This window comes from Marmota monax, unplaced genomic scaffold, assembly GCF_021218885.2.
Source record: "Marmota monax isolate L192 unplaced genomic scaffold, Marmota_monax_Labrador192_F-V1.1 WCK01_AAM20220418_F8-fsc00146, whole genome shotgun sequence".
NCBI classification, from domain to species: Eukaryota; Metazoa; Chordata; class Mammalia; order Rodentia; family Sciuridae; genus Marmota; species Marmota monax.
This window is the reverse complement of record NW_026694096.1, coordinates 2668092-2694153: the sequence shown is the minus strand read 5'-3', so window position 1 is coordinate 2694153 and position 26062 is coordinate 2668092. Positions and strand designations below refer to the sequence as shown.

Sequence of the window (26062 nt, the reverse complement as noted above, 5' to 3'; positions counted from 1 at the left end):
TTTCCATTGTTCATTATTATTTCTAATGGAACAAGTCCATCTCTTAATCAAAATCTAAAGAGATCATGATAAAATTTGGGATTTCTAAACTATCAAATAGGAATCCATTTACAATTAAATTTTATGAATTTTGTACTTCTAGAAGAATAGCATATTTTAAGATGCCAAAAGAATCAATGACTTTGTGCATTTATGTTCCTAGAATATTCTTACCCTCTTTTGGAGAAGGTTTGTCCAAACCTTTTTCTGCTAAAACCTCACATCTGAGCCCAAGTACTCTCTCTTTCAGGACACTTGACATGCCACCCACCAACACACACACACACACACACACACACACACACAAAACTAGCTCTAGTTAAAAGGGGAAATATGCCATAAAGCTCCATTTGCATAGAGAGTGCATTTGAGATGGCTTGGAGAAATTTTTATTTATTGAAGAATAAATCTCCTTGGTTCTGTTGCTGGATTCTGGAGTGTTTCCTCCCAAAGCATCTCTGCTACCTCTGAGGTTCAGTCAACATATTATATTATTCCTCAAGAGTATCATAGAGTCAAGACATGAGCTAGGAAGTCTATGGTGGAATTTAATAATTACTTTTTAATTAAAAAATGATTAATAGAATGAATACAAAATAATGGATTATATAATATCCCCACAAAATAAATGTACAAAGACAAAACAAACTGCCTCATTCACCTGGAAATTTTGCTGTACATTTGCACACTAGGCCAGATTCAGTCTTTTTAGCCTGGGTACATTTCAAAGCAACATTTCACACTGTGACCATCTGGTCCATTAGATGTAAATACCGATTTGGCAGATACTTTGGGGGTATAAGCATAGTTATGGGAATAAAATGAAGTTCAAAAATATTACCACCCAAAGGATATATTTAAAGCCACCCATCTCTTATTAAAATTAAAACCATGACATTGTCCTTCTTAAAAGGACGTTTTAGCATTTGTAAAATGGAGAATATGCAAATGATCTGAATTACCATTAGACCTCCATTTATTTGTCACCTCTAAATAGACTCCCAACCTTAGGGAAAAAAAAATCCACTCATCAGAAAATCTATTGCCAATTTAACACATAGGAGAATCTTCTTACAATTAACATAAATAGAATATGTCCTTTTAAAATGTCATGGCACTAAGTCAATTCAGGTACCTTTTTAAAACTCATTCAAAGGTACAGTGTTCCCAACAAATCTATGAACTTAGCCCCATTTTCAAAGGCCACTAAAGTAAACCCTTCTTTTTATACATAAAATGATAGATGGTGCTATAGAAGCCATCAAGTAAATATTCATTTTTAAATCAAGCTTTTTTTTATCCATTAGAGATGACCTTTATTCTAATATCTATAATGCTTTTCAAAAATGAAAGGTATTGCTATAGTTGTCTACAAAATCATTAATTTGCATCTATGCTATTCAGTGAATGTTTTTTAAAAGAAAATAATGGAATTATCAAGCTGCTCAGAACAAAAGTACCTTCTGATTGTCAGTTCCATATTCTAAAAGAGCAGGTTAATTTCTCTGAATCTCACAGTTGGAACTCTCTAACACTAACTGGCAGTTTCCACCTAGTGATCAGGCAATTGACTAAAATAAATTATACATAAAGCTGAAATTCCTAATAGTAATAAGACCCCTTCATGAGATAATCACACCCGCAAAAGCACTCATCTGTTGGCTGCAACTCTACAGGGTCTTGAAATTATCTTATAAAAGCAACACCTCCAGAAATGTTTTTGTTTCTAGTCTCATTTCAGAGCTAATGTGGCAGTGTTCATAGTACTAGGCACAAAGGAGGAGCTTCAAATAAATCCATTAGTTGACTTGTTGATTAAACTGGAGACACTGTTGATAGAACACTAGCATCAGTGCTGTTTGCAAAGCAAAAGACTGGTGAGGTTCTCATTTTAATACAAACAGCCCACAGTTATTTAGAAGCTCTAATTATGTACCTGGAGCTTTGTATAGAGGTAGTATAAAGTGAAATTCCTGCTCCTCTGGAATATGAGTTTGTTACAGAATTATGGCCTTCTGAGAAACTGAGGCAGAGTGAAGACTCCCTTCAAACCCCGATTCTTGTTATCAAGTCAGAAAGATTTCAGACACGTTGCTCAGAGTAATAGGAATGAGTTTATTGAAGGGATAGAAAAGGAAAAAGGAACACTCTCGAGAGAGATTGGGTCCTCTCAGCGAGGAGAGGGACAATGTACCCCTCCTGTACTCCAGTTTTATTGAGGATCCCAGAAAAGTTTCCAGACAGTCCTGCCCAGATCCACCTCTTCACTTTTGACTGACAGCAAGACGACATCAGACTTTCAAGTATGCACTATCAAGCCAGGCTTGGTGGTGCAGACCTGTAATCCCAGTGGCTAGGGGAGAGGGGATGCTAAGGCATGAGGATCTTGAGTTCAAAGCCAGCCTCAGCAAAAGCGCAATGCTAAGCAACTCAGTGAGACCCTGTCTCTAAATAAAACAGAAACTAGGGCTGGGGATGTGGCTCAGTAGCCAAATATCCCTGAGTTCAATCCTTGGCAAACTGCACACCCCACTCCCTACCCCCCCTCTCCCCATCTCCTGCCAAAAAAAAAAAAAAAGATCATTCATGGCAATTCTAGGTCACCTTGGCCCATGTTGACTGGTTCTAATTGGATTCTTAACCATACATTCTTACAGATTTGATAGTTAGGAGAAACTATCCTTATCTCCCAGTGTTTCAGGATCTGGTCACAAAAGCCTCCTGGGTTTCTCCCATGGACATTTATTTTGGACCTACATTTCTCCTGCAGATAACAGGTAGTTTGCTAAGAAATGTGACATATCCTGTCCATTTAGGCCAGGCAGGGCTGCAGATAAATTGCTTCTTGGAAAAGAAAGTATGTAGGGGTCAGCAGAGTGGGTCCATTTTATAGAATTATTTTCTCAATCTTGTGTTCCAACCATTCACATCTGTCTGTCCCATAACAAGTTGAACTCACATAAGCTTTGTTAGTTAGCTTTTCTTCTCTGTGAGCAAAATACAAAATCAGAACAACTTAGAGAAGGGAAAAGTTTATTTTGGGCTCACAGTTTCAGAGGTTTCAGTTTGTGGCCAGCTGATTCCATTGCTCTGGGCCTAAGATGAGGTGGAGCATCATGGTAGAAGGGTATAATGGAGGAAAGCTGTTGCTCTTGGCTGCTGGGAAACAGGAGGAGCCAGGGGAAAAATATATAATCCCCAAGGGCACACCCTCAGTGACCTACTTCCTATAGCCATACCCTGCCTAGTTAACACCCAGTAATCCATCAATCTATTAAAAAGATTAATCCACTGATGAAGTTATAGTTTTCATGATTTAATCATTTCACCTCTGAACATTCTTGCATTATCATATAAGCATCTCATGGAGCACCTCATACCCAAACCATAAAATATGCAAAGTAAATAGGGGGAAAAATCATCTCTGGGCACCATAATATTGGCTACAAATAAATTTCTACCAGAAAGCCATGCATAAGGAGGTGCTTCATTAAAAATACAAAATTGGATTAGGCCTTCATGTGTAGGAGTAATTTAACTAGGCAGAAGGGAATAGAGACATTTCAGGTGGATTTATTAACTAAGCAAAAAAAAAAAAATGGTAGTGGGAAAGTACATAGCTCATGGAGAAGTAGTGATTGCCGTGGTGAACTCCCAATGTTTGCACCATTATGACTAAGGTATTTATTGTCCTGGTTGTCAAGAGTGTTGATGACTGACAGCTCATAACTAAGTTCTTGACATTATCCTAAGCTGAAGAGATCCTGACACTAGATATAAGGGCAGCCCACACTCAGTGTTTAGCTGATTCAGGATTGTAAAGTCTTATCTCTGGTGCCCCAATTCAGAACATCTCTGAAGAGCTATCTGAGCTCCAGAGTACCCCAGAGAACTGGCTGAGGCCTTCGATGTCATTATGTCACAGCCCAAGTTCTTCACTTGTGCAATCCTGCTTCTCTCCCCTCCCACCCGTGCCATAAGTGTTGATCAAATGGTCATACTCCAATAAACCTTGCCTTTATTCTGAGTTTGCTTCTCTAGAGAACCCAAGCTTTGAAAAAGCAGATACTGAGAAGACCATTCTGACTGCATTCAATTGTAGAGAACCTGCATTATTCATTTGACAGGCATATATGGAACTCTATTCTGTACCAGGCACTGTTGTAGCACTAGGAACATGGCAGCGAGAAAAACAAGTCTCTTCTCACATAGGTGTGATGTTTTGGTGGGGTAAACCTAAAGAAACAGAATATCAAGTGATGACAGGTGCTAGGACACCGGTGGAATGTGTGCTTAAGAGTGTATTAGATCACTTAGATAGCTTTCCATAAAAAGGCTCTCTAAAGAGGTGACATGAGTATAAAGCCAAATAACAGAATGATTCATAATGGCATCTGGGGGAGAATATTGCAGACAGAGTAAATAGCAAATACAGAAGACCCTCTTACAGATTTGGACTGGGCATGTTTGGGGAAGAAGAAATGAGATCAGAATAGTGTTAAGAGATAGAAGAGTCAGATCATATTTTAGTGTAAGCAATACATGTTATTCTAAGTGAAATGAGAAAATATTGAAGGGCTTTGAATAGAATGGTCCCATGATCATAATCCCATTTTGGAAGGATCCTTCTGCTTTTTATATAAGGAAAATATTGGAAAGGAGCAAGAGTAGGTGTGGAGAAGCTATTAGAAGACTGTTAAAGGAGTTTAAGCCAAGAATATTGATGACATTGATTTAAGGTTACCACTTGTCTTGGTTTTCCTGGGACTGAGGCCTTTCCCTGCAGTCTTGAGCAAATGGGGACAGTTGGTCACCTAATATCAACTGTGTTATAAATGAGGAGAGAATACATTCAAGATGTATTCTAAAGGTTGAAGAGGCGGAGAAAAAGGTTTGGACAGTTAGGGCAGAGGCAAACACAGAGCTTCTTAAAAGTCAGGACAAGAGGGTTGAACCTTTCAAACATTCATATGGCATTAGTTTGCAGCCTGCATTGAACTTTGGAAACACTGAAACTAAAGAGGTGTTTCATGAGAGTATTTTTTAAAAATATGACAGAAGTGGTTAGGGCTTGATCTCAAACACTATGGAGCTGATGGTGAGAATGGAGGTGGTGGGGATGGTGGTGCTGAGCTCATGGTGTTGGGTAGCAGTGGTGACAGTGGCAAACATCATATGGAGGTGGAAGTCATGCTGGAGGTGGACATAGTTGAGGTGGTTAAGGTAAAGCTTACACTGATGATAAAAGAAAAAGGAAATGAAAGAAAATGAAGTCTATGACACATTTACCAAAAAAAAAAAAAAAAGAAAAAAAACAAGACTTGTGAGTTAAATGAATACAGGAAAACAGAGAAAAGGGGAATTGGCCACTGAAAACAGATTAATTAGTGACCCTGACAGGAAGGGATGTTGGAAAGGAGAACACTCAAGGGGAGGACTTTAGCATAATTAATTTAAAGTGAGAGTGGAATATCCAAGTGGATGATGGGTTGCACTATTAATTTTTATCATTCAACATGGCCACTTAGTAGTAAAGAAAACATGATTTTGTGTCAAAAGACCTTGCTTCAGTTCCTCACTGGGATATTATGAAAACTGTAACTTCTAAGTCACGAAGTTTTCACTTATAAGTGGACATATCAGCACGCTCCACGGTGTTGTGCAGAAAACTAGATGGAATTGTTAGGAAGTAGTAGGATCTGCTATTTAGATTTGGTTATCTTTTTTTCCAAGAAAATCCCCCCCCCATCATCATAAACTGAAAGGAAATTTGTTTTAACAATTTAGAAAATCTTGGTTTCTAAAACTTTGTAGTAATAAAATGTTGTAAACTGATGTTTATATATTGCTACCAATGAGCCAGAGAGAGGGGTATGATATCAGAGAGTGGTCATGTCTGACTTGCCTATTGCAAGGGTTAGAGTAACCCGACCATGCAGCACAGACAGCTCCCCAAGGAGGCTGTCCAGGAGAACAGGCAGATTCCACCACAAAGAACCCTCCACCTAATGAGAATTTTGAACAGCAATTTTGTTCATTTTCATTTCTCTTGTCTCATAAAGTTCAGATGAATTTGCCACACTTTGCGTTAATTTCCATATTAACTCCCTCTCTTATTTTCAGAGATTATAAAAAGTAATATATTCCACTAGACTCTCCTGGTGTGTCAATTAATTCCTAAGGGTGAGTGGGCACATCAGGTGAACTTGGCACATTACAAGAAACTCCCTATTGTTTTATTCTAATGAAAGGGAGTTATGACCTCAGTAATTTCAAACAGGTGTATTATCTAAAGTTTCTACCTATTTACACTTGAAAATGTATGGGAAGTGATATCCAGTCAAGGACCCAGCCTTCAGGGAGGGTACAGTCATGTGGGAGAATTAAGACATGCAAACAACAATAGAAATACAAACTTTTCTGCCAGAATGAGTGGTGTACACCGGTAATCCCAGAGGCTAGCCAGGCTGAGGCAGGAGGATCACAAGTCCAAAGCCAGCCTCAGCAATTTATCAAGGTCCTCAGCAACTTAATGAGACTGTGACTCAAAATAAAAAATAAAAAGGTCTGGGGATAGGCTCAGTGGTTAAGTACCCCTGGTACCAAAAAAAAAAAAAAAAAAAACCCAGCTCTTATTAACATAGAGTGGTAAGATGTAAGATGCTATGGGGACTTGAGAAATTTGAGAAATGAAAGAATAGAGACCATAAACACATGTAGTATTGTTTCCAACAGAGGCATTACTTCAGCAGAAAGTATTACCTTTTCTCCTTCTCTCCCTACATCTTACCTACAGATAAATCATACCTTTTCTTTCTTGAAAGATGGATATAATGAGTATCCCAAAATAAGTAGTTATACTTCCTTACATTGTTAAATTACCTCTAGGCAGTTATTTCTACATTGAAGACTGGCTGGTGTCACATACATGTCAGATTATATATAGATAAGGCCAAATATAATCCTCATCTGAGTATGGCATGAGAAGTTCCTGAGTATATAGGCTTCTGTACCTCATTCCCTCTGTACCTCATTCCTATGTTAAAAGTTTATCTGCAGAAGTCTGACACAACTGTTGCCTTCTTCTGAATCAGAATTCGTATTTTGTAAGGGAAAACACTAAGAAACAACTCTGATTTGACATAAAGCTAATTCCTTGTGTTACAAAGCAGCAGGGAGCCTCCTGGATCTAAGAAGGGCACAGCATACTCCTCTCTCTCTCTCTCTCTCACACACACACACACACACACACACACACACACACGTGAATGCAAATTCTACTCTGTTGAGCAACAGCATGGTTCTTAACCAGTAATCCTACAGAATAATATGTAATCCTACAGAATCCCAGAGTCTCACTTAAGATGGGGGAATTGATAGGAGTCCTTTCGGGGGCAGGGTGGAGGGTAGTTTAATCATTTTACATGCAGCATTAGTTGTTTAAAAATGCCTTAGTACAGCATCGGTGAATTTTTTGTGTGTCTAAAATATGATGTAATGAATAACATGAAGAGCTATGAGATTCTTCACATTGTATAACTACACATATCAATTTTTTTTACAAATTTTAAGATAAGGACAAAGAAAGTCAGACTTCTTCATTTGAAATGAATAAAACTAAAAGTATAAAACATATTTCATTTCAGTTCAGTTATTAGGAATTCAGAATTTTCACCAATAAATAGTAATTTAATAAAACACAAATGGAAGTCTTTATTCCCAAAACTATAAACATAAAATGTTAGACATAATCCTATTTGATATGTAAAAAAAAAAAATCGAGGTAGGTTGAGTCTACTAAACAAGTGTTAAGCCCTTTTCAAAGCTTTTTTATAAAGTTATAAATTTTTGTTGAGCATTTTGCAGTGCTCATTTGGGTATCACTTCCAGTACCACTGAATTATAAATATATTTTGATGGATGTTAAAGTATAAATGTGCTTTTTTAAAAACTGGTATAATTCTTGATGATTCCTTAATGAATAAAAGAACCACTGTGTACCCATGGTCCTAAAAGTTTTCAGATTCTAATTGTCATAACCCTCCTCTCTCAAGGAATTTACAATATGTACATACAAACTATATTCATTCACCTTTATCTGAAAAATTGTTAATACCTCTTTTATTGGTTTTCATAGCAAGAGAAATTGGGTGACATCTGCTTCTCCCTCCGCTATGTACCTACTGCTGGTAAACTGACTGTCGTCATTCTGGAGGCAAAGAATCTGAAGAAGATGGATGTGGGTGGCTTATCTGGTAAGTCCTGGTGATTATTGATTTTTTTAAATGCTGTTTCATCATGGATACCAAATGCATTGCACACCTGCTGTGACTCCCTACTCCTTAATTGATCACAGTCCTCTCTCCTACTAAGCCTGGAAGCAGTCTCAGAATCCATCCTAACGCTGTGCCCCAGGAAGCCACTCTCAATTTATTGGAATTGGCATCAAACATAAAATCTATTTTCCTTCTTCATAGCCAAAGTATCAATTGCCATTTCTATGGCATTGAAAGCTAAAAATTTCTGCTTCCCTTCTGAAAGACCCTACTGTGACAGATTATAGTTTGAGGGGTTTTGTTTTTGTTTTTGTTTTTGTTTTTGGCTCAAATTCACCCAAGATATATATATAAAGTCTTCATCAGAGACTTGTTTATTAGGTATTTGATAGTCTAACATAATTTTTATAATATCATTTTATTAAAGGCTTGGCTATTTTAGATTTTATATATATATATATATATATATATATATATATATATATATATATATATATATCATCTGTTTGAAAGTGAACTCCCATAGTAATGCATTCAGTACTATAGCTTAGAATAAATAGGGGGGCTTTGGGGTTTAAAGTATATACAACCCAAACATAATAATAAAGAGTGGATAAAGTACATTCTTGTTCCAAAGCAAAGTCAAGTCAAGGACTTGTCATTTCCATGGTTGAACATAATTTTTTTCTCCTCTGTATGATTAAATCAATTATATTTTTAATGTTCCAGTAAATCATTAAAGTGTGAAGAATTTTCCTGATACACCACAAGGTCATCATAAGTAGACTACAGTTGACATTGTTTCTGTCCACAGATTTACAATGGATACTACTTGTTACTCAACACTTTCTCTAATAAAAGTATTGCAAACTTCAAAAGGTCACACTAATACAGCATGGTGATATTATATTCTAAAGCACAACAGCTAAAAAATGCTAAAGTTGAATTTCCACTTACTAACCCACTAATTTGTCAACCAATTTCCCCTTGTACCTAAGTTTACTTCTCTTTATAAATAAGCCACCTGGGGAAGATACACTAATTCTTTCCTATCACCAAGACCCTATTAAATAATGTCCTGTTTTCATTGCCTTAACAGCATGACAAAGCAAATTTGGAGCAATGAGCGCAGTTTCCTCTGAAAATATGAAGAATATTTAATATGCCTAGTGAAAAACATGCAGAGAAATTTTTTTACTACAATTACAGTTTGCTCTCAGATTACTACTTAGTATCCTAAGGTCTTCACATACCTTGACCTTTCCATCTCTTCTGGTTCAATAGCCATGTGCCATTAATGGTTCCGGTAATGGTTCCTCATAGGCTCCTTTCCTAACTTCCATGCCAACCATCCTCTCATCACCACATCCAGTACTCCCCTAGTCTTTCTAGTTTACCCTGGGTCCTTCAGCAGAGTTCCACAGCAGTGTTTCCATGAAGGCAGTAAAGATTCAGGGCGCCTTACTTGTACTGGCTTCTCTCAAGTTCGTAAAGTTCCCATGGTCATAGACATTTCAGCTGCCATTTTTAATCACAATTTGCTGTCTCTTTCCACATGACTTTTCCTTCATCATCCATCCCTTCTTATTCCATTATATCAGAGAAGCTACGGGCATTTTCAGGATTTGGCTAAGGAAACCTGGGTCTAGCAGGCTATATGTACGTGGCTTCCATTCATAGCCATATATTACATATATTACTTACTGCTAACAAGCCCAGCAAAGGAAGGAAATCCGGGATGGCTCCTACCACCCACTGTACTAACACACCAGTGTGACAGGAAAGGGGTACACTCAGAGGTCAGATCTAATTTAAGATTCATAATTTTGTATCCTTTTCTCTAAAGAAAATCATCAAAACTTTATTAGTTTCAGAACCCACACAACCTAGCTCCACCCCAACACTTGAATTACCTGGATTGATTTTGTTTAAGTATCTTTATTTAATATCTAATAATTAAAGTACAAATACTCTTAAAGAGGTCAAATTTTAAGGGCTTCCTGCTGCCTGCTGAATTAAATCATAACCACTGTAACCACATAATGTAGGTAATTTCAGACTATGTCATACCATATCTCACTGCAACCAAATGGACAATCACACTCTTCTCCAAATTCACAGTGTGACTTGCTACCTTTCTTTGCTTAGGAGGTTTCCTTTACCTGGAATTCCCTCTCTTCAACCAATGTCTAGCTCAATCCTACCCATTCTGCAGGTCCAGTTGAAGTACTGTTTCCTTCATTGTGCAAGCACTAGATTCACTTTAGTGGACAAAACCAACAAAAGGCTCTGCCCTCCTACAGCTTGTATTTTAACGTGGGGAGACAGATAAGAAGTCAATAAATGAAAAAGCATATAGTGAGGTGACCAGTACTATGGAGAAGTAAAGCAGGTAAGATGGTAAAGAATGTTGGAAGTTATGTAAATGGGGTGGTAAGGGAAGGCCTGATGAGTAGGTGACATTTTGGAAACAACCTGGAAGAGGAGCAGAAGTGAAGCATGGGATTGCGTGGGGAGAGAGAAAGTTTTAGGTGGTGGGACTCTGTGAAGCCTTTTCTGATCTATCCCACTAAAATAAATCTTTGTCTTTTTTAAATGCCACTAGCAGTTTGTTCACACCTCTGTAACATCGCACTTCTCTCTCACTAGGCTGCGTTCTGTATTTATGTCTCTCACAATGCTCTCACTGACTGGTAGCACTGAGCATAGCTGCTGAATGAATAATGAATTATTTACAAAGGAGGTATGGCCTGAAAAAACAAGTCCTGCATTTCAAATTTGTTTAACCTACTTACCATTAAAACAACTTTAAGCATTTGAATGGTCTGTCTCAGAGTAAGCTGACCTACGTACAAGGAGACCAAAATTATATAATAAGATCATTTCAGGTAATCCAAACGCCAAACTGCATTTACTGGAAATGGCTAGTTAATTGGAACCAAAGTGGGATGTTTGGCCAATGTTTACACCCCACTCTGCCACTACTAGCAATTTAACATTGAACAAGTTATGTAGCTCTTCTAAATCTCACTTGCATTATCCATGAAGCAGAGTGATAAGGGGACACTGCAGAAAAGTTTATTTTGAGAACTAAGTGACAGCCCAGAACCTGAAACAACTAAGTGCTCACTAAATATTTCTGTAGTTATTTCTATTACTGACTTTATCAAATCTTGGGATAACTATGCAAAATGTGAAAACAACAGATGGTTTAAAAACTTGCTTGATTCACTGGGGAAAAAACAATTCATCCATTTGATAGAATTGTCCAATCAATTCAGGCAAATCAGTAGCCCTATGTTTTGAATAGACCCAGTAGTGAATTAAGACAAGATAAGGAATTGATCAGCAATACATTGAAGAAAATAAGAAAAATTTATTTATTTATTTATTTAAATTAGGTATATAGCACAGCAGAATGTATTTTGATTCATTGTACACAATTGCAGCACAACTTTTCATTTCTCTGGTTTTACACATGTAGTGTCACACCCTATGTGCAGTCTCACATGTACCTAGGGTAATGATGTCCATCTCTTTCCTGCCTCCATGTACCCTCCTCAACCTCCCTCCCCTTTGCCCAAAGTTCTTCCATTTTCCCATGCCTCCCTCCTCCCCGTTTGGGATCAGCATCCACTTATCAGAGAGAACATTCGGCCTTTGGTATTTTTGGCACTAACTAACTTCACTTAGCATGATATTCTCCAACTCCATCCATTTACCTGCAAATACCATGGTTTTATTGTCTTTTAATGCTGGGGTGTATGTACACCACAGTTTCTTTATCCATTCATCTACTGAAGGATATCTAGGTTGCTTCCACAGTTTAGCTATTGTGAATTGAGTAGCTATGAACATTGATGTGGCTGTGTTACTACAGTATGTTGATTTTAAGTCCTTTGGGTATAGATCGAGGAATGGGATAGCTGGGTCAAATGGCAGTTTTCTAAGGAATCTCCATTCTGCTTTCCAGAGTGGTTGCACCATTTGCAGTCCCACCAGCAATGTATGAGTGTGCCTTTAAGTTTTTTGAGTTTTTACATACCCTGGAGATTAGTGCTCTATATGACATGTGTGTGGCAAAAATTTTCTCCCCAAATGTAGGGTCTCTCTTCACCTCATTGTTTCTGTTGCTGAGAAGAAGCTTTTTAGTTTTAGACCATCCCATTCATTAATTCTTGATTTTATTTCTTGCTCTTTAGAAATCTTGTTAAGGAAGTCAAAGCCTAATATGACATGATGTAGATTTGGGCCTGCTTTTTCCTCTATTAGGCACAGGATCTCTTGTCTAATTTCTAGGTCCTTGCTTGATCCACTTTGAGTTGAGTTTTATACATGGTAAGAGATAGGGGTTTAGTTTCATTTTGCTGCAATAAAGGTTTCCAGTTCTCCCCTCACCATTTGTTGAAGAGGCTATCTTTTCTCCAATGTATGTATTTGGCACCATTGTCTAGTATGAGATAATTGTATTTATGTGGGTTTGTCTCTGTGAATTCTATTCTATACCATTGGTCTACATGTCTATTTTGGTACCAATATCATGCCATTTTTGTTACTATAGCTTTATAATATAGCTTAAGGTCTGGTATTATGATGCCTCCTGCTTCTTTCTTCTTGCTAAAGATTGCTTTGGCTATTCTGGGTCTCTTATTTTTCCAAATGAATTTCATGATTGCTTTTTCTACTTCTATAAGGAATGACATTGGGATTTTAATTTAATTTGCATTGAATCTGTATAGTGCTTTGGGTAGTATGGCCATTTTAAAATTAAAACTTGACAATATTAATTTTGACTATCCAAGAGCATGGGAGATCTTTCCATCTTCTAAGGTCTTCTTTAATTTCTTGCTTTAGTATTCTGTAGTTTTCACTGTAAAGGTCTTTCACCTCTTTTGTTAAGTTAATTCCCAAGTATTTTATGTTTTTTGAGGCTATTGTGAATGGGGAAGTTTTCCTAATTCCTCTTTCAAGGAGTCATCACTGATGTACAGAAATGCATTTGATTTATGGATATTGATTTCATATCCTACTACTTTGCTGACTTCATTAATTAATTCTAAAAGTTTTCTGGTGGAGGTTTTGAATCTTCTAAGTATAGAATTTCAAGCTAGGAAATAGAAGATGCCATCAAAAGCTTACCAAACAAGAAAAGCCCAGGACCAAATGGATTCAGAGCTGAGTTCTAGAAGACCTACAAGGAAGAATTAATACCAATACTCCTCAAATTATTCCATGAAATAGAAAAGGAAGGAATCCTTCCAAACTCATTCTATAAAGCTAGTATCATCCTGATACCAAAACCAGACAGAGACATATCAAGGAAGGAAAATTTCAGACCAATATCCCTGATGAACATTGCTGCAAAAATTCTCAATAAAATTCTGGCAAATCACATACAAAAAAAATTTTAAAAAATAGTGCACCATGATCAAGTGGGGTTCATTCCAAGGAGGCAAGGTTGGTTCAACATAAAGAAATCAATAAATATAATTCATCACATCAGTAGACTTAAAGATAAGAATCCTGTGATTATATCAATTGATACAGAGAAAGCATTTGACAAAATACAGCACCCTTTCAAGTTCAAAACACTAGAAAAACTAGGAAGAGTAGGAACATACCTCAACATTGTAAAAGCTATCTACGTAAAACAACATTGTAAAAGCTAAACCCAAGGCCAACATCATTCTAAATGGCAAAAAAAAAAAAAAAACTGGAACAAGACAAGGATACCCCCTTATACCACTTCTATTCAATATAGTCCTTGAAACTGTAGCCAGAGCAATTAGACAGACAAAAGAAATTAAAGGGATACAAATAGGAAAAGAAGAACTCAAACATCATTAATTGCTGAGGACATGATTCTATACTTGGAGGATCCAAGAAAACTTTTTTTTTTTAGCACCTTGTTTTTTGTTGTTGTTGTTGTTGTTGTTTTTTATTGGTTGTTCAAAACATTACAAAACTCTTGACATATCATATTTCATACATTACATTCAAGTGGGTTATGAACTCCCATTTTTACCCCAAATACAGATTGCAGAAAACTTTTTTAAAACTTTTTTACTACTCTCTGACAGGGTCAGTTTATTTTCCTCCTATATAGTGAATTCAAAATGCACTGCACAAAGATTATACCTCTATCTTATATATCCATGAAGCAAATGATACAAATCTGAGGCCTTCCTACCTCACAGGGACAAGCCTAATCGAACTAGTAGCTTCTCTACTGTAGATCCTTGCTTTGAATCCTTTGCATTCCAATTCCCAAGAACTTATAAGAAAAAAAAAAGAAGGGGATATCTAAATCTAACTATTCATATTAGATCTTATAGACTACAAAGACTGTTTTTCAGGGGAAGTTAGTACAGAAGGATATGAGTAGATTTTGTTTTGTTATTTTGTTTTGTTTATGGCTGGTACTTAGAGGAAAATCAAGTCTTCTGCCTAATAAATATCGAGTCTCTCATGATCTTCACTGCCTTTTATATACCTGTCTGTTAGGAATAAGTCTCTCAGGAAATGATTTTTAAAAATTATAACTCTCTTCTATTAGGGAAAATTGTGAAAGAGACTTAAGAGATCTAAGAAAATGAAGCCTTTAGAAAAGTTGAGAATTCCCAAAGGCTTGAGATTGTATGTCTCATAGTTTCAAGTTTTACTGGTTTTTAAGATTCAATTTGTACCTGTACGGATTCCCACATCAGAAAGTAATCAGACACTTTGCTCCTAATTGAATTTTTTGTTCCTATTGATGTCACAGGAATTATGTTCCTCAAGTTCTGTTTTGATTTGAGGTTTTTCTTTTCTTTTTTCTTTTCTTTTCTTTTTTTTTTTTTTTTTTTTTTTTGGTTATCTCAGAAATTTGGGACTTCTAAATACAGTGTTAATGAGAAATCTGAGGACTATAAGTTAAGTTCCTACTATTAAAATTAAATTCTCCAAATTTTTTATTTAATAAAGAAAAAGGTAAACTTCTGAATCCGCAAAATGGACACAATGAAGTAGAAGTTCTATTTTACAACTGAAATCAGATAATACTTTTAACTATTAAAAATCACATTATTAATTATAGAATGCTTTCTAATGTAGAAATCCTTTTCTTTGTTTCCTTCCTGTGGTTCTCATGATAGACCTGTTAGGTAGTTTATGAAGGTATTATTATCAATTTTACCAGTGAGAAAATTAAAACTTGAAGATTTTAGATGATGTGTATAAACATCTTGCTCCATGTGGCACATAGACTGAAACTAAATACTTGCAATTAGCTAACATTCAAAGTTAAAAGATTTATAGGTACAACTGAAGTTCATGTCCCTTGATACCCAATGCAGAACATTTTCCACTGTACCATCTGACTTTCCCCACAACCCCCTACCCACATCAAGTTAGGACAACAATACTGTTTTTCAGGGGCAAGTTAATACACAGTAATATGAGTAAGCTTTCTTTTTGTTTGGTTTTTGCCTGGTACTTAAAGGAAAATCAAATCTTCTGCCTAATAAAATCAAGTCTCTTGCTACTAAAGGTGCCTCCTCTACCTGGAGCGAAATACCAAGATGAGGTTCTCAAGGTAGGTAAGGCTAGAAATGGAGGCTGCAAAGATTGTTGGAAATTGAGGCATTCTTGGAAACTGGGAAATGTTCCTGCATATAAACCTCTATGAATAATCCTAACAACTCCAGGGCACCCCCTTCCTGGTCTTCTCAGAATCACAAATTGATTTTCTCACCTCTCTTGTGCCTTTGGCATATTGCCCTTCTTGCCTGGGTCAATATGAAGCAGAATGCTGCCTCATAGACCTATTCTACTTCCCCTGTTCCCAGATGCCGGCACACAGTTCTTTACAGATTTTTCCAAGTGTTTACACTACTAAGAACCAAAGCAAATCAACAAGGGCAAAAAGTTTGCACTCCTGTCCACTTGATAAGGTTTGTAATCACCTAAATTGTAAGAAAAATAAAATTAAATAAAAGTATGTCAAGAATGGGGTCAAGAGGGTGCTGAGAAAGCATATGTAATGGACTGAAATCACCATATGCATTTATTCCATCAGCCTCCTGCACATCAAGGAGCTGAAGAGGTGGCTATGAGGAGGAATCAGGTCAGGGACACCCGAGGGCTGGGGAGCAATAGGGGTTGAGAGAGTGTGGCTGGAAGTATTCCCCTTTGTCATCTTTCTTTCCCTATGTCCTGTGCTTAACCCCAGACTTCTTTCTGGCCAAGCTTAGTCCTGCCTTACCACTATGAAATATGTACTGTAAAAAACAAAGGGAGGGAGTATAGGAGAGGTTTCCCAAAGCATCTCCAAATGAAAGGGACAGTGAAATTCAAAAATGACAGCAACTACTTGAAGGAAAGGATGTACGGAGGAAGACCTAGGAGTCAGCATTTGTCAGACTGTCAGTATGCAGAGACAGAGCACCCTGTCTCCCTCCCCCTTTCCCACAATTACTCTCTCCTTTCTCTAAAATAAAACATTTTTTTGTTTTAATAAATTGCTCAAGGATTTGTCTTTCTTCTAGCTACCTTTCTACTGTTGCAGAAAATCTAATTTGGGAAATACAGCCAGATTTAAACATTTGAAGTCATTTAGGAAAGAACTCACCCAAACCCAGGTAACCACTGGATTCCACATAGAAACCATCAATCAGCAGAGGCAGATCATTCCCTTAAGCAATATTTATGAAGATGTGATATTTTTCCTACCTCCATTAAAATCGCCCAGGGGACATGTTAAAATTTAAGATTTCAAAGATTTCAAACAAGCCTCCCCCTCCCAGTTCTGTTATTCTCATGTGCCTTAAATTTAAAACTACACTCTAGAGGCTTGAATGCTATATCATAATTTTAGCAGAGAGCCAGATCAACCAAGTTCTAAGCCAGAATTTTGTTGTCAGTGATATAGAATACATCCTCTGCCTTATATACTGGAATTTTCTCAAATAACAAGTCCTGTTTTCTTTATCAGTTCCAGCATCCTCCTCCCTGAAAAATACTTTGCCTACCTGTCTAAATCATTCTTTTTTCCCCCTTCAGTCTCTTCCTCTGAAAGAGAAGATAAAAGCAGATGTTTCCTCTACACATTCTGAAGTCATTCCCTAATGCCCTTGACCACCACCCTTATCTGTCCTTGCATTGGTGCAGAAAGCATAACAAAGAAAACCACTCCAAATTCAATTGATTTGAACTAAAAGCCACTAGTCTGGGAGCTAGGCCAATAAATAAAATGGCAAAATCTTATTTGAGCCAATTAGATAGGGATATGCAAATTAATTGGCCATGATATCGGGGTCAAGCAATAATATGCAAATAAACTGGAATCTTATTGAGCTAATGGGGCAGGAATATGCATAATAAGTTGGCCATGATGTCAGAAGCTTCACCATGATTTTAGGCTTGAATGTTACATTATAAAATTAATTCTGGGACACTTCAAAGTGCTTAATTATGATATTGATAAAATAATCTGAATCCCTAAAATCTGAACATATTGATCTAAAAAAGAAATGACAGCTCTTGACACTTCATTGTTCTAGACAGTGAGATATTTTAAAGGTTATAATCAGGCCAGACACATATACTGGTGCTACCATACGGAGAGATAGACTGTCTAAAGGAAGTTTAGGCATAGTCATTTTAAGGAAATGAGAAAAGCAGATAAATAAAAGAAACAAGTGACAAGCTGAAATGTATTAGTTGAGAACAGTTTGTGCAAAGCCTCTTCAGTCCTCTGGCCAGCAGATGATTGACATCTATCCTTCACCATACCTGGGGTCAATAAGAGTGATACCTATTCTGTGCCAGGCACCATGCCCATCCTTAGGTGTAGGAATGAAATTCATAGCAGACCCTTACATAGCACAATGTAAGAACAAACTGCTCTAAATTCCCTACAAATCCTAACTGATTTAATCCACATTATAAACCTATGAAGTACAGACTATTTTTTAGGCTACTCTATTGATGGAACTGAAGCACAAAGAAGTAAATAACTTGCCCAAGGTCATAGAATTAGTATTTGGCAAAGCTGAGATGTCAGACCCAATAGTCTGTCTTCAGGCTACATGAATAAAACATGACTTATAAGTCCTTATTCTTTCTCATGGGGGTCAACCTAAAGAGCAGGTGGCTAACTATATGCTATAGTTTGGAAGCTGTCCAAAGAGCCTACCTGACTCCAAATATCCTTTATATCCAAACTAAAATTCCATTGTAAAAGTCACAAATAGTTAGTCACTTAAAATTATTTGGTTAGACAGTAAAAGCAGGATCAATAGGTGCTTAAGACTGGAATATTAATAGATTATTTCCAAGCTGAAAAGGATCTTCTCTCTTTATTCCTTGTGTAGAGACTGATGTGTTGTTTTAGTGACTGGTACTTTGTACACTAAAGAGGATGAGATATAAGACTGTGATGTTCCAGCTGTTTGAGTTAGTGGTAAAGGGGAAGAGATGTTGCTCAACATGAGGCGAAAGGGTTCAAGTCTAAGGAATCTGGATGCCTTTCATGTGAAAGAAAGATACTGATGAAGAACTTGACATCCCACTGTGTGTTATCACGGGCTAATTCCAGAAGGTTGTATGTGATTGCCCTAGGAAGAAGTGACAATATGATATGAGAGTTCAAATGCCTACGACCCCTGTAAATTGCTATAGGATTTTGTGAGTCAAAGCTACATATATAAATGTAAAAATTGAATATGTTGGACTGAAAACAAACAAGAATAAATCAGACTTGCAATAGACAACTTCCTGGGGAAATAGAGCTCAGCTGGAATATATTAACAAGAGAAATCCACAGATGGAGAAGTAGAAATAGCGAATTCCAAAGAGATCTGTACTGGGACATTTTTCAAGTGACCTTGAAACTCCTGATTCTGGAGGTGACATAAATGTTTCAAGGCATTGAAATGCCAAGCTCAGTGGGCAAATGAAAACATCTTACAAGGCAAAGCAAGCTAAAATGTAGTAGATGAGCTTTGCTGCAATTTGGATCTGAAAATGGCTCCCAAAGGTAACCAGCATGTGGTGCTATTGAGAGGTGGGGGAACTTTAGAAGGTAGGGCTGGTGGAAGAAAATTAGCTCACTGAGCTGTGTGAAGGAGATACTGGGACCCGGCCCCTTCCAATCTCTCTCTTTGCTTCCTGCCTGCCATGAGCTGAGTGACTGTGTCCCTGCCATGATGTTCTGCTCACCCCAAGCCCAAAAGCAACAGAGCTAGCTGACGACCCACTCAAACTGTGAGCCAGGATAAGCCTTTCCTCCCTCTAAGTTGTTTGTCTCAGGTATTTTGTCAGTGACAGAAATCTGGCACCAGCTTTATGGTGGGCAAACTTCCAATTAATACATTGAAAGAAAAAGACGATCCAAATTAGAGTGTAGAATAAGAGGGTCCGTTTTCAATGGAAAAAAAGGTCACATAGCACATACATGGGAGACCTTCTCTGTGTGTACTTCCAGCCCCCAAAAAAGGGAGACGTTGTCCTAGAATATTTTATAAATAAGGGCGGGTAGCTGGGGAATATCCTACCCTTGTTGAAGACTTGAGTTTGCCCAGGGATTATGGTTGCTCACCTCAGGAAGGACAGAGATGTTAGAGAACCTGCTGCCAGAGAAGAGCAGAAGGATGAAGGAACTGTTTGTGAGAACAGGCTAAGAAGTTTGGGACTTTGTAGTCTGGAAAAGGAAGGCTGAGCAGAGATATGATTAAAGTCTAAAAATCATGAAAGGTAAAGCTAGAGTAATACCTACCTGTTCATCATCAGCCACAATACCAGGCTTAGGAAGTGACCTTGATGTTTGAAAGGGAACAGATAAAAGGGAGGGCCATTCAGGATGATCTCAAAGGTACTTTTCTACTCAAAAATTCTTTGTCAAATTTTCTTTGCTACTTTGCAGTTGGGTAGTAAAGAGGTGTTGCTCTAGGAGCTGAAAGAGATTGAAATATAAGACAGAAAATAAATGTATGAGTGTGTCCTGTGCTATAAACTTAAAAAGGGACAACTCTGAACCTTTACTTTGTGCTGTACCGAAGGAACCTCCTGTGCTTTCACATGAGACCATCAGAAACAGCCCCACAGCTGTGCATCTCACTAATTCAACCTAGAATGGCTGCATTTGCATCCTGAGCCAAGGGGACGTGCCTGTCCCCTTCTAACCCAGTGCCTCACACATGCTAGGCAAGAGCTCTACCTCTGAGCCACAACCTCAACCCTTCTCCATTCAGTACACAGAAAAGGAACAGAGAGGGTCACAATTCTAGTAGATCACTGGGTGAACAGAAATAGTACCCCAAATACTCTCATTTAAAAAAAAAATTTAAGCAGGTTCTTACAAGATACATTGTCCATGTTTGGCAAAGAGTTTTTCCTTAAAAAAAAACTATTTAAAACATATGAAAGTCTATACCATTTTTCTCTTCCTTTTATGAAGCTATAGGATTTCTGCTAATAAAGCTACAATAGTTACATGATCAAAACAAATGCAGAGTTCTGAGTTGCAAACACTGTCATAATGCTCAGAGAAGAAGAAACATCAAAAACAATCTTTTTAACAATTGTACTTTATTATAGTAATTTCACGTCTGAAAGGTTATACTCTTATATTTGGCCCCTTAATCCTTTATACCTAATCTCAGTTACAAATGCATACTCTCTTCCCCTCTTCTCCATAGTCTGCCACCTGCTGTACTAATAACTACTTTGAGAACAAGGATTGTGTCAATTTGTTTACATTCTCAGAGCCCAGAGCACATATGTGGAGAAATGAATCTCACATACCTTGCCTGAGCATCCAGTTATGAATTTTTAAGCTCTACCAATCTAACTGCTTATTTTGTCTTCATCTTCCAACTGATTTGACTTGTTTCCATTCAATGAAGTTCTTTTGGCATCACACAGTATTAATCTTATTATAATAGAAATAGCAACTGGGAAATAAATAAAACCAGAAAACGTAATTCTTGAAATTTATTGGTCATTTTAGCTAGCATTATCAGGAGATTTTACCTCATTCCTCCTTTTAGGAGCCCCTTCCACCACCTCCTTTAGTGGTTTAAAAAAAATGTAGCAGACTGTCTTCAAAAGATAAAAGGAGAGAGTGACACAGAAATGCACACATTACTGTAGTTATACCTCAATGGCTGTCATAAAGACATTTTCCAGAGAAGAAGTAAAGACAGTGAATGATCCCCTGGTCACATCTTTTGCCCAGAATGAATAGATAAGGCAATGACTCAGAATCTTCCTTGTCCATTGCTTTATAGACTAGCTCTTTATAAAAGGAAGTCAAAAGACCATAGCAGCTGGTTGCCTTTTTGAATTACTAATGGCCTAACTTTTGATGCACATTATTCTCAGTGATTGCTGGAAAACTAGGAAGGCTTCCATCACTTTTTTCTTCCAAAAATAAGTGATTTCAAGTGTTTACTTAGGAAATTGGCTTTTTTAACTTAAAAATATGAAATAAGCACATTTATACCTTCTGAAACATTTTGAAACTACCTTTACCCAAAAGGAAAATAACAGAATTGATTGACTTTAGAGATGTATAGATGACAACAATATGACAGTATAATTAATTAACAAATTATTCCTAGGTAAAATAATTATTCCCAGAAAAAAGAGCTGAATGCATTTTTAGTGATAGTGCACTTGCCGAACTAAGGTACAGATATACAGAACTACAAGATCCCATGGTTATCTACTGACAAAGAAGCTATTTGAAATTTTATCTTCTTGCAGATTTTCTTTTCTATCTATATTGATAAGCCACACATATATACATACAAGTATATGTGCATTTTAAAAATGGGATAATAAAAACATTCTGAAAATTTTTTTCACCTATACCAATACATAATAGAGCTCTTTCAGGCCAACATATATTGATCTTGCACTGTATCTACTAGTTACATAACATCTGTTTGCATATATAATCATATGATTAGTAGTTCCTTATCAATATAACTTAATGAGGAAAACTATTTAATTTCACCAAAGGACTCAAGACCAGAAGATAAGAATATGTGCTCTTGGACAGGGAAATCATATAATGAAGATGTCAGTTTCTCACAAATGTTAAAGCCAAAAATGAAATTAAAATACAAATAACAGATTGAAGCAAGGCTTCCCCTCCATAAATATACGCAATACTAATATTCCTATGATACAAAGAGTTCCTACATATCAATAGGAAAAAGAAAAATAATGGGGGAAGTTTTCGTTATTTTAATGATCCTAAAATTTACTAGCTATTGCTTCTACTACTGGGTTCTGTTGTTGAGAAGTAAATGTTACATTTATCCAGTCTCATCATGCATCTAAATAAGAAAGGATTTTAAAGTAAAATGCAATTACCCTAAGTTCAAAACCTAAAAATGTGTTGCTTAAAAAGACAACCTGGATTGATTGCAAAGAGTACAAAAAAAAAGAAGAAGAAGAAGAAGAAAATCAGGTCATTAGCTTGTAGATTTTCAGACTGTCATCAGCTATATTTGTCAGAGTTTGAATCCATTCAAACATTCAATCCAGCAGCATTGTTACAATAGCAACTTGAAGATACCTATGACAGTCATTAAAACTTGTAAAATTATATGCCCTTACAAAAGTCAAAGCCAGCATTTTTCAAAGAATCTCCCAATTTCTAGACTTTACCAAACCACTTGAACATTTTTAATCTGCTTTTACTAACGCTTGCCAATTCAAGGTGTTTATATAAAAAAAATCTTGAATTTTATAACCCCATCTTTAATGCAGGAAAAATACTGTAAATGAAACTAGCTAAAGAGTTATATGATAGTAAGCTCCAGTTTACTACAACTAGACATCTATTTTACTCTTCACCAAAATACGTGTTCATATTTTATATTAAAATTTCAAAAAAATATTTACTGGCAGAGATTTTAAAAGAGGCAGCAAATGCTTATGAATTATGCAAGTCTGAACTTTCATTTTAATAACTTCATTAAAATATAAAAACCTTAAAAGCCTCCCAACAGGAATTTAACTTTATAGAATGCTTTATATGCGCCCTGACCTTGCCAAGAGCCATATCTAAGGCATGATTTAGCAAGTATTACAGGGCAAAGCCTAATAATAAATACCTATCAGAAAATGCCAGCATTTGTCCTTGCCTCCTTGGTCTCCAGTGGAGTTGTAACTCAGCCATAAACACATCCTCACCTGAGAGACAGCAGGGTGCATGGAAAGGGAACAGCAACTGGAATTGCAAAACCTGGGACTGAAGCTCTTAATCTTTCTGATCCTCAGTCTGTTCATTTATAAAACTGGGGTATGAAAGACAGCCCATGTGGCTGATAAACAAATGAAATAACATTAGGTGGAAGCTGAAAGGAAAGTATCATATACATTTTGGTTAGTTCTAAGCAAAGGACAATTCTTGGTTAATACCTATTTTTTCTCACTGTATCCTGGTTCTTGGATAACCTGTTTTTCTATATGGCTGATATAAATACACTATGTGTGCGTGTCTTTAACGGATTCCTCTTCCCTATTTGAATGGCAGTTATCCACTTACAATAACCTATGAGGACATCCAAATGCTAACCAGAAAATTCTCCTCCCCTCTCCTGTTACTATTTGGCCACAGTTCCCAGGATATATGAAATAAAACCAGTAGTATGTTTCTTTGGAGAATTGATTCCAAGCTCCTCCATCCTCCCCGCCTTGTATGAAATGACATAGTATTTGCATATATAACCTATGCATAGCCTCCTTTATATTTTACATCATCTCTGGATTACTTGTAATTCCTAATTCAGTATAAATGCCATGCAAGTAGTTGTTATACTCTATTGTTTAGGGAATAATGACAAGAAAAGTCTGTACATGTTCAGTACAGATGTAATTTTTTTAAATAGTTTCAATCCACAGCTGGTTGAATCCATGGATATAAAGGGCTGACTAGTTTATTTGGACCTTCGGGTTCTTAAAAAGCTAATAATTTGAATTATTTAAGATAGCAGAGTTTTCTTTCAAGTGCTTTTTTTTTATGATAATGGGCCCAAGACAAACACAGCTAATTAGGCCAACAAGTAGGAACAAAGAGGAAGAATAGAACCTCTGTCATTCTAATTATCAAGTTCGTGCCTGGTTGCTGGACAAACTCCTCTCTAAAATGAAATACCACGAGATGGAACCTGCAGTTGCTATGTTAATTTGACTAGAAGTGGCAGAGCCTAGTCCCAGAGCAATTCCCTGTTGTCTTGCCTAATAATTGTACCCTAACTAATAAGTGCCTAATTGGATACAATATGAATCCACAGTCATTGCTTATTGTCGATGCATAATTGAGTGGTCAAGACTTCAACTCACACTTAATCTCCACAATTCTCAAATCTCCACAAGCAAAATCAACACCAAAAACAAGGAAAATACCCACAAGACCCTTTGACCCTCTTCAGCTTATTTTTCTCTAGCTGAAATTTCATTTTCTATATCAAGTACATTTTCAGTCTGGGCCCATACTGACATCTCAAAAAAAAAAGGAGAAAACTCTGGTTGGACTATGCACCTGCTCTCTAGCCTTCACCTTAAATGATTGCTCAACTTCCCAATAGGAAAAGCAGCTCATTAAACTATTTGCTAAGAATCCAGGTAAGAACCATGAAAACTGGGGCTGGAGTTGTAGCTCAGCGATAGAGCACATGCGAGGCGCTGGGTTCAATCCCCAGCACCACATAAAAATATATAAATAAATTAAAGGTATTGTGTCCAACTACAATTAAGAAAAAAAAATAAAAATAATAATTTTTAAAAACCATGAAATTTTTGTTGTGTATTAGTCTTACAATAGAAATGATTTCCTTGGGCTACTCTGATTTGTATTTTTGAGGGGTGGGTGGTTGTTGGATTTTTGCTTTGTTGTGTTTTGTTTTGGGGGTTGACTAAGTGCTAAATCTGCCCACATCAGTAGTGTTAAACTGTGCCTGTCTCAAACAACTAGCCAGCTGGCCCCAAGGTTAAGCCAATTGCAAAGCCAATATTTTTTGTGAAGCCATGCACCTAAAGACTCTATATTTCAGACTCCAGGGATGAAAGTGTCAAAGCTCCACAGGATGTTAAGATATAAAAATGAAAGTATGAGGCATGAATCAGCCTAAGTGAAAAATTCTTTACAAACACATTACAATCAGGAATGCTTTTTTTTTTATGAAGATGTCTTTAGCATTCATATAAGAGGAATCAATTCAATGATTAAAAACTAAGTAACTTTACCCCAAGCTAAAGAAAAACATACTAACCTCAAGCCAGATTATATATATATAGTGTCCATCTACAATTAAAAAAAAATTTAAAAAGAAAATGGTTAGGGTTAGGGATGGGGTAACTTACCCACCAGCCACAGGTTAGGATGCTAACTTGCTAAATCTCCTAAAATAGTTGCATTCTGCATGAGAAATAAAGCTCTAAAAGACCACATCTGGCCTATATATGAGAGAGAGAGAGAGAGAGAGAGAGATCTTTAAGAACTTGCCCACCTACTATTACAGCATATACAGATTTGATTCTTGCAATTTTGTGGTTTTTGTCAAATCTGAATTAGTCCAGCCATCTTTAATGCTACAGAAGGAACTAGTTATTCAAGTTGCAAGGATTTAATATTTGCTTGCAAGTAAGATTTCAGGAATGGAATTTTTATCTTGGGTGAGTCAGCAAAAAGATCCTTTTTTAAAAAAAAAAAAACAAACTCTTGATATGGGTTGTTCTTGACATTGCCTCTC

General features: G+C 36.7%; 1 protein-coding gene and 1 long non-coding RNA gene across 4 annotated transcripts in view; one reads left to right on the top strand and one right to left on the bottom strand.

Annotated features, from left to right (window-relative positions):
- The window catches only part of Syt1 (synaptotagmin 1), a 507557-nt gene that overhangs the window by 404997 nt on the left and 76498 nt on the right, over positions 1-26062 (top strand). For all 3 annotated transcript variants that reach the window (XM_046465103.2, XM_046465102.2, XM_058585775.1), the window contains one exon: positions 8177-8294. In XM_046465103.2, the coding sequence (XP_046321059.1) occupies positions 8177-8294 (118 nt within the window). The remainder of the gene's footprint in view (positions 1-8176; positions 8295-26062) is intronic.
- The window catches only part of LOC131424982 (uncharacterized), a 148448-nt gene that overhangs the window by 52796 nt on the left and 69590 nt on the right, over positions 1-26062 (bottom strand). The window lies entirely within an intron of this gene.